General features: G+C 37.6%; 2 protein-coding genes across 2 annotated transcripts in view; one reads left to right on the forward strand and one right to left on the reverse strand.

The window, feature by feature from the left end:
• Positions 1-6: 6 nt before the first annotated feature.
• LOC113673448 (meiosis 1 arrest protein) lies at positions 7-7,453 on the reverse strand. Its single transcript, XM_089198684.1, has 15 exons — positions 7,372-7,453; positions 7,095-7,209; positions 6,619-6,776; positions 5,965-6,070; positions 5,756-5,823; positions 5,018-5,131; positions 4,432-4,498; positions 4,141-4,218; positions 3,767-3,874; positions 3,557-3,660; positions 3,285-3,416; positions 2,619-2,720; positions 2,285-2,515; positions 1,925-2,050; positions 7-1,807 (listed from the first exon to the last, which is right to left on the reverse strand). Exons 2-15 carry the CDS (start codon positions 7,147-7,149, stop codon positions 1,559-1,561), a joined length of 1,698 nt encoding a protein of 565 aa, XP_089054810.1. The 5' UTR covers positions 7,150-7,209; positions 7,372-7,453; the 3' UTR covers positions 7-1,558.
• Positions 7,454-7,560: 107 nt separating this feature from the next.
• LOC113673420 (26S proteasome non-ATPase regulatory subunit 13) overlaps positions 7,561-8,909 on the forward strand; it is a 9,065-nt gene continuing 7,716 nt past the window's right edge. Inside the window, exons 1-3 of the mRNA XM_089195800.1 lie at positions 7,561-7,744; positions 8,239-8,317; positions 8,812-8,846. Of these exons, the coding sequence (XP_089051926.1) occupies positions 7,650-7,744; positions 8,239-8,317; positions 8,812-8,846 (209 nt within the window). The 5' untranslated portion in view covers positions 7,561-7,649. The remainder of the gene's footprint in view (positions 7,745-8,238; positions 8,318-8,811; positions 8,847-8,909) is intronic.

Below are 8,909 nucleotides of genomic sequence, written 5' to 3' on the forward strand. Positions count from 1 at the left end.
GGGATAGAGATCATGTTTTTATTTCTTTTTTGTAAGAATAACTCTATATGGTCAAATAGGAAATAATCGAGCCATGCCGGTGTACGGCACCGAGAGCAAACTGTAAGGAAAATGAAAACAATTGAAATTACTAATTTCAATCCTTTTGTGTGAGGAGCCTTGCCAAGTGAGCGACCCATGTTACTAACCGTCCTTCATTTTGAGATTTTGATGAAGAAAATGTTACAACACCTTTAGCGCCGTTAAATCATAGATTCTCTTTGCACGGTTAAAAATGAAAAAGGTAAGAACATGTCAAAAGCTAAAAGAAAAATCTGTCAACGGGACAGATGATTGCGCATTTAATCTCAATTGAACTCTCTCCCTAAGTAGCTGTTGATGACGCGTAGTGTGGCTCGCCTTAGAGCTTCATTCATTTTGGAGCGTTACAGCTTCGAGTGTTTTACGTGAAAAAATTCAGCTAAGTTATTAAAGAGAATAAATCAACATGTAGGTTTCCCTCCAAAATAGAAGGTTGGAAAACAACCTAACCATAAAAACAAGCAGGTTTTCTAGTAAATTAGCCAAACTAGTCAGTATTTAATTGTTCTTTGGTGTTCTTCTATGCAAATGTTACGCTTTAAGGATTCTTTCCCCGCCTTTCCATTAAAAGGCATATTCTCCATTACCAAAGCCAATATCTTCTGCCGCCGGTTCATTTAATGACTAGACATCAACAGGTACCAGAGTAGGTTTTCAGGTGGCACGTTCGCGCAGTTTCGGATGGAATTCACCAACGACGTCCTCGATCTCAATAATAAAAGAAAAGCAGTCAGTTTCTCTATTTTTTCATCCTTTTCTTGGAAGCGGGGTTATTCTCGTTGATCAAAATATCCTGCGCAGCCAGAGAAGGTCCTTCTTTATCACAAAGAAAACCAACTTCTGTATTCTCTTAACCTTTTGTGAGAGCTTCATTCTGCTTGTGTCTGCAGCACTGCTAAAACAATTGAATCCTCTTGTTACTTTCTGGTTTTCACTTGTTCTAATATTTTTGGTTTCAACTCAGTTATCGCAAACGAACAAGATTGTGGGAAAACTTGTCAAAGAGGTTGATACTTCACAGCACTGCGATGACGTTACATGGATGGTACTAGCTTAAAATGTTCCACGTTTAAGCCAATTAGATTACTGGAATAGCGTTACTTTATAGACATTGATAAATTCTATGTTAACGGTGATGAATTTAATTGCAGGTAAAAAAGGGAAAAAAGAATGATGATAAACGAGGCCTGACCATCGACGACATTATTTACTAAAAAAGGGAACAAGTTACCATCACAGGCTGTGAGACAAAGTTTCTTAGTTGTTAGAAAATGGTCAATAGATATTACCATAACGAGGCAATTCGTAAGGTTTCCTGCGATGAGATGTTTTGTTAAAAGTCGAGAATGAATGTGAAAGCTTACAATTGAATGACTGCAACAGATTAGAGAAGTGACAGATAGAATTTCTGATATTATGAAGCGCGTTACGATAAGGAGTATCATAAATAATAGGTGATCTCTAAGAATATATTCAACTACAAGTCGTCAGGAAATGCTGGTGGGTTGCTGTTATATAGGTTTGCCGCAGAATTTGATCTGAAGCGTTTGGAAGAGGAAAATACGGCGGCCGCAGATCTAAATTCGTTTTGTGAAGTGTTAGAAACGGTTTCGTTAGGTGCTGTGAAAACCACTTGTTGCATTTGCGCTCGAGATGTTGTCCTCTTTGATTGTTGATTTGCCACCGATTGATTACTCCTTCCCTCTTGCTTGGAAACCTGAGATTTCTGAAATTTCCCAAAACAAACCCAACTATTATGATAAAATATTTTCGTATTATACCTACAACTGTTATCATCTTAATTGGCTCATGTAGAGTGTGTTGATAACTGAATTCTACCAACCTGAGGAGCCTGAAATCTCTTTTTCACCGATTTTGAAACAGAATTACTCTTGATGGACTGAGCTATGAGACACTTGTACAGATTTGATTGAACAAGGAGAGGATTGTATGAATCGCAGACCTCAATCTGTGGGGAAAAATGAAGCATTCGAATTATCATTTCCTGGCTTCGGCGAAACGAAGAATGGTGTCGCGTTTCCTTCAATCATGATTCAAGATCCGATCGGGAGCAGTTAGAGAGTTCTCTCTTAACTTAAAAAAATACAATATTTATTACGCAATGTACTCTGATCATGGAAGAACACTGTGAAAAAAAAAGCGTTGCAACTATTACCTCCGCAAGTTCAAGTACATAAGTTACCTGGTCTAGATGCGAGGCCACAACTGATAGCGCATTATCACAAGGTTTCTCCGCTGACGATTGAACAATACTAGGTAGCATCAACTCCTTGACTGCGATAGACTTCAACAGTAGTGAATTGTCAAAAGGGAGGAAAAGGAAATGTCCTTGAGGAGAGGAGGATGTAATCGCCATTTGATGACACCGTAAAGCCACATTGGGACCGGTGGTCTTGGCTAAAAGGGACAGGCCCTAAATTAAACATGTAAAAAATGTTGAGCTCGATAAAAACACATCGAACCTTTACCTTACTGTTTTGGGTAGATAGTATATACAAAGCGTAAAAGTTACTGACCCGTTCTTTCAGTACTGAGCACAAAGCATAAAAGTGCTGCCGATTGCTCTCCAGTTCTTCCCAGTCTAGTTTCCAACAAACTGTTGGTCGAACAATGTATGGCTGTAAACATACAAAATATGCTATGACTGATAATTAAAATTTGTGATGAAACTTCGAGCCAGTTCTTTTCAGTAGTTTGCCCCACAGTTACATGCAAAGCTGTCATACCCTTCGTCATTGCAACTTTTGCCTGCTCTAGTGGCTATGGCTTTTCTCTTGGTTATTTGGATAGACACATAGCGTTTTGTGTTCTTCGCCTAGTTATGATACAGAGCCCCTTCTTGACTAGTAATTAAGAACCCTCTCCCTTGATTAGTTATATTTTGAAAATTTATGGTTGAACAAAGATTACAGTGGGAGGATTAACATGATGATAGTGATACCATCGAAAAATAATAAAACCAAATTACTGGCACTTAAAAAAGGAGAGTAGAACATAGAATATAATGCTTACCATTCCAAAGAGCTGTTAAGGGTAGTGTAAGGTGTCCGAAAATTAAGAGAAAAAAAATAGAGTTAAAAAGTGACATACAATTTTCCCAAAAAGACGGATAGAATATTCAAATCGCATGTAATGGTCATTCTAGTTGTAGTCCTTAATGATAAGGCACCAAATAAACTTACCACTGACTCGCAAACAGCCTCTGTATTAACGAGTTTCATTGCAGTTAAATTGTGAACTGGATAGTTTAGTGCGTGTGGTTTTGTTATTGCTACACCTTTGTTGGTGACGTTAGCCGATTCTGCGCACACAGTCTGTGGATTCAATCACGGGAAGCCATTACTTGAATGCGTATGATGACTCCTCCACAGGTTTTCATCCCAGAAGGCGTGCCATCGAAAAAAATTATACCTCGATAAACGAAGCAATGATTTCAAGACAGAGAAGCACTAACCAGGTGTGATTGGTAAGGCAGATGAATAGGGTCCAGTAGGCATTCGTGGAGATCACACTTCAGAGTAAGACTTGTCTCGGTGACATTATCTTGACTATGATCCCCTGAAAGGATTCGTAAAAACAAGCAAAACATTGCAGTGTAAATTCTTAGTGTGGCTTGAATCCAAAACGGTACGAAATTGCCGATAGATGTATCTTTACAGCTGACCTTCACTGTCTTGTGTAAACGCACTCGGAAGAATTATCCGTAAATGTTCTTGGTCTGTGCTGCTATCCAGAAGCCAAATCTTGAAAAAGTTTTCAAAACTGAGGACATCTTTAAAGTGAAAGAGATGGGAGTTGGTTATAAGTCTGCGTAAGTTTGTCTGTAAAACTGGATCGAAAATTATGAGAGATTTTGCGCATGCAAAAATGGAGAAAATTTCACCCGATATATTTTGAGTAGACATTTCATTTCAATTGTTAAGCCACTCATATCTCTGATCAATCGTGTCGGTGCGTTCTCATCTTCGCTTTACAACTTGCAGTTTCTCAGCACTTTGCTCTCTTTACTTTTTTAAAACAAGAATTGTCACTATTTACCTTTCCCGAGGGAAACGACATCTACAAGTCCACCATCCGATAACTCGCTTTCGTCACCATCTGGTGAACTGCTACTCTCTTTAAAAATAGACACTCATCAGCATTAGAACATGACTTCACCAGACAACGACTTTAAGAGATCAGCTATTGTCGCTTGTCTACACAACGATATTTTCCTAATATTCTCTAAGCCTAGATTTTCCATGTTTAATAGGGAGATAATCTTAGAATTTTGTGATTTGTCGATTCCCTCAGTGATATCATATTCTTTTATAACAATTAGCTTCTTACCAGATGGAGTGCCACCTTCTTTTCTATTTAGTTCTTCTGAACTTTGCACAATGACAACCTGGATTTTCTTTAAAAAGGAAAACAATATGATATGGTTTCGCGATATCGGTGCTCGAGCAGTCTATTTTGTAACCTGGCGTTTTTGTTTTCGTTTGTTTCTTTTTTGAAAAAAAAAATTCACCGCACTAATGAAACAAGGTGGAAGTTTATTCAAAGCACTCCTTTTCTCCCTAAAGTTAAAAAAATCTGATGAACATTAAATTTTTCCGCCACATTATGTGCACTAACGCTATAAAGGTAGTAACTTAGGGAGTCTTCATTAATACAAAAGGGACCGTCAAATTTTCAGCGATGACAATTGTTTCCGCCTTATTTGATTTCATCAGCACGGCAAAGCTCACAAGATAGCTCGTGGATTCATTTGTAAACATTTGAAGATTTAAACAGGTGCAGATATTGCGCAAAAGTGGGATGTGACTGTGATGATAAAAATGAAAAGTAAAAATGGCTTGTCACATTCATAGAATGTGCCCTAAAGCGACAAGAGTGGAGAGGTGGGGGTATTTCATTTTCGTTGCTATTAAACCTTTATGTTTTCAAGCTCAATATCTTTGAAGAACGCCTCGATGTGTCTCACAACTGACGTGGCCGCTCTGCAGGTGAGGAATGTAATCTCTAGCTGGCAGTTAGATGTACTCATCTAGGCAGAGAGAAAATAAACTAAGCTGTTACCAATAAAGAAAGTGGAAAAAATAAAAATGTGGCTAACAAGATTAACGAAGTGGAATTCATTAGTTTTAGTAGCTGGCCAAGTAGTATGATTCGCGACAAGCAGATGAAACGCCCCAGAAAAAACGAACTTATTGGAGCCTTTCAAGCCTACTAAGTATATGTAATTGGAGAGGCCCACATGATAACTATGTGGTGACCAGTGCTCTCAATTGATAGCAATGATTTCCATTGAGCTCGATAAGAGCTCGAGGCAACTTCTATAATTCTACTTTTCGGGTATATACCAGTGGGAGAAGGGAACGGTGCCATATCTAAGTGTACCATCAATTCCCGAATTCTTGAGTCCATGGTTTCTCGAAGATCCCCAGATAACCTTGCATCCCTTCCCTCGTCTAAGACAAATTTTTTGCCTCAGGTTTTTCGCGCTTATTTCTTTTTCAACCCTATTGTCTAAGAAGGCTTGAATATTCGGCTTTTCACCGAAGTTACGAGCCACAATCGATGTTCTGAAAAAAAGCAGGACCGTGCAGATAGGAGGGAATTTTCTTAATATTTAATAGCCTCACAAATCTTGACGACAGTTGTTTCTAACCTGTCTCAGACTTTGCGACTGGCGTTTGAACTGTGTTATAGCTTCCTTAAGCCCTTGTATGATAACGTCTGAAATGAGAAGACAGACATTTAAAAATATTTCCCGTCACATGTGATTATGTTGGTCCTACCTATTTCATAAGGATATTGTGTTGAAGTTGAGTTCGGCATGAAAGAGAAACAAAAGTGAAAAAAAAAAAGCTTATTTACCTGAAGAGACCCTAGATGAAACATCCCTTGCGATGTTATTAAGTTCTTTAAAGGCGGTGTGAAGCTTTGGAAAGTTTCCTCGGACATGTTGTAAGTTAAAAAGGTTCTGAAAATGTATCACACAATGACTCTCTACAGTTTTCTCATGAGTTCAATAAAATTATGCGAAACAACTCGCCGTGTTGAACAGAAAACCTTTTTTTCATGGTTGTTTTCCTCGAATGATTCGTGAGGCAGCACCACTTACGGATAATACCATGAGTCTACAATGACCTCCCAATGTTTCCTAAAATCCTTTAAGTTCTCCAATTTAACTGTATCACTCCCTATTTCCCTTCCAAGTTTGCTGCAAAAAAGGCGGGTCCGAAATGACACTCTAATCCTGGTAGAGTTCCCGGTTTAAGCAGTGAGGAGACAAGGTTTTTTCTCCGCCAGGGTCCAACTTCGTTGGAGAGACTTGAAGATATGCGAAAGACTAGTCATTTTCTGCTACACTTCGGAAACTACAATGAGCTCCAGCACTACATAAACAAACAGGCCTGTAAGCTATAACCTCTAGTCTAATGTTAGTGTAAATTTAATGTCTTCTTTCTGCTCTGTGCGAGTTCTCTTAAATTGAATTTTGATACAAAAGCAAACTTAATCATATCATACCTCAATAGGGCTTGTGAGAGCAATCAAACCAAAGAATGGTGTTCTACAAGGCCCGCTGAGGTGCGTCACAAGTGAAAAGAAATTCACCAAAGTATCATGAAGGTATTCACATGTATCTGCGTCAAATGGAGGACTATAGTCGACCAGTAACACTCGAGCTGGAAAAAGATATATTTCAAAGAAAAAAAGTACTTTTTGTATGCTATGTAGATAAAAAATGACGACAGAGTTACACAAGAAGAGAAGGTGAAATCTTCAATACAGTTTTCTCAACTTTCTCATTTCTGGTTTAAATGATTACTAAACTTTTCCCCGTCCTCTGACTCCTCTTCCTGTAATGAATGAAGCTGTGTAACGGCCATGATAAGATATGCATGCTTTTGTTTTGCACTGATTTTGCACTCGTTTTTTACACCGGCCAAATTTGCCAGACTTCACCTCAGGACAGCTTTTATAAAGTTGTCTTTTTTTTTTACCTGGTTGTCGTATGAATGCCGTCCGATTTCCTTGCTTTTCCGTAGTTTTATTCATGAGCGCTTGTTGGAAAATATTATGCTGGTATCAAAAGGGAAGAACGGTAACATTTAGGACCTATTTATGAAGTACAAAAAGAATTAACTCTAATTTAAAAACTAATACCTAAAGTAAGATTTGCTCAGACGGTGCGACTGGCTTTCATTTGTGATTTAACGTATTGGTATTGTGAATTTAAGTAAGTTAAAAAGCCGTCAGTGATATTTTTCAAATTCCTACCTGCTGTTAAAATGCTTCGCTTCCACTTATTCAACTGTTAAAATTTTACGTATTCAAGCAATAACTTTTTTGTTGATACTGCAGCGAGATTTTGGCGCGAAATACTGACGCTGGCCGCACAATCTTTCCTATGATCAAAAGTCATTTTCTTCCCACTTTCAAACTGAAACAACCAGCCGCTGGTCAGCCTACCGATGGCTCAAGTTGTTCCATGAGTACGCCATTTTGAAAAAATTTTACGGGATTAGTCTTGAGTTGTACTCAATATTTCGTCTAAGATGAGGGATGTTAAGGGATACATAAGCAGAAAACAAAGCGAAGGGGGAGCCATGGCACCAGATTGGGCCCATCTTGGTGAATTGTACGAGAAGAAGTAAGTTTGGTCGCTTCTGAGCTGTATAAGAGGAAGTGCTTAGTCATTGATCGAGTTTCAGTCTTTTAGACTCAAGCTTAGTGTAAAGTTGTTCTTGGTTATGGTATAGAAGAATTTATCCCAGTTCTACAGAAATTTTCAGTGATTCATGGGTACTAATGCTAGCTTTTGGATTTCTTTGCTCTAGAGATACTAATTCGTCTTTTTCCAAATGACAGAAATGTCACTGTACTGTGCACATGTTAATTGACATGTGATCTGATTCTTTTTAAGGTACAACAACAGCGTCAAACCCAATGCTTAAAATACTGAAATTATACTTTATTATTGATAATCATACCTCCATGAATATAGTTGAAAACGATAAGTGTTGTGTTTTCTTCATTAATACGCTTTAATTTTTTGGTGATGGGAAAAGTCTTTATAGAATATTTATCATAAACTGTAAATAACGAATTATAGGACTTAACGTGATTTATTTTATGATTCTTTAGGTTATGGCATCAACTGACTTTGAGACTTACTGAGTTTGTCAAGAGTGACTACTTTAACAAATATGGAGGGCTTGTAGAGGTAAAGCACTATAACAGCTCAGTGTCTTCACAGTTGGGTGCAGCTGAAATGCTGAAGATTGGTGATATACATGTACAATGTAAAATGCTTTCAGACCCATTTACCTAACAAGAACAAAGTATGCATGTAGATGCATTAATTTGGATTGATTCATTTATTATAGTTGTTAAAAAAACAAAGAACTAAAATTATGTCAGTTAATTTTGATATTGAAAAATTGGTACCTGTTAACCATTTAACTTCCAGAAGTGATAAACATTTAACTTATCCATATAATATCCATAAACTGTCCAGCAAAGAGGTAATGAGAGTACTCAAAACTTATTAGTTGTAAAAGTGGAAGTTGTATCTTGATCTAACATCAAATTCTTGTGACTTAGTTACAAGGAAATGTGTAGCAGCCAGGGGGGAGAATTAACAATAAGATTTTGGGAGTTTAAGAGCTAATACCATGTGTTAGTCGCTGTATATTGACCTTAGGTTCTCTTTTCTAGCTGTATGAAAATTTCCTAGCAGACTTTGAACACAGGTATGACATACAGTATGTGTAATAGAACTATGCATTGAAAAACAGCTATCATTAAACAATACA

This window comes from Pocillopora damicornis, chromosome 2 (assembly GCF_964200805.1).
Source record: "Pocillopora damicornis chromosome 2, jaPocDami1.2, whole genome shotgun sequence".
NCBI classification, from domain to species: domain Eukaryota; kingdom Metazoa; phylum Cnidaria; class Anthozoa; order Scleractinia; family Pocilloporidae; genus Pocillopora; species Pocillopora damicornis.

Coding starts and splice junctions, on each gene's coding strand:
- LOC113673448 (XM_089198684.1), bottom strand. CDS start 7,149: ATGAATAAAACTACGGAAAAGCAAGGAAATCGGACGGCATTCATACGA. Junction 6,071..6,618: donor CTCTCACAAGCCCTATTGAG/GTATGATATGAT, acceptor ATACATTTTCAG/AACCTTTTTAACTTACAACA. Junction 2,051..2,284: donor TGGCCTCGCATCTAGACCAG/GTAACTTATGTA, acceptor TTTTCCCCACAG/ATTGAGGTCTGCGATTCATA.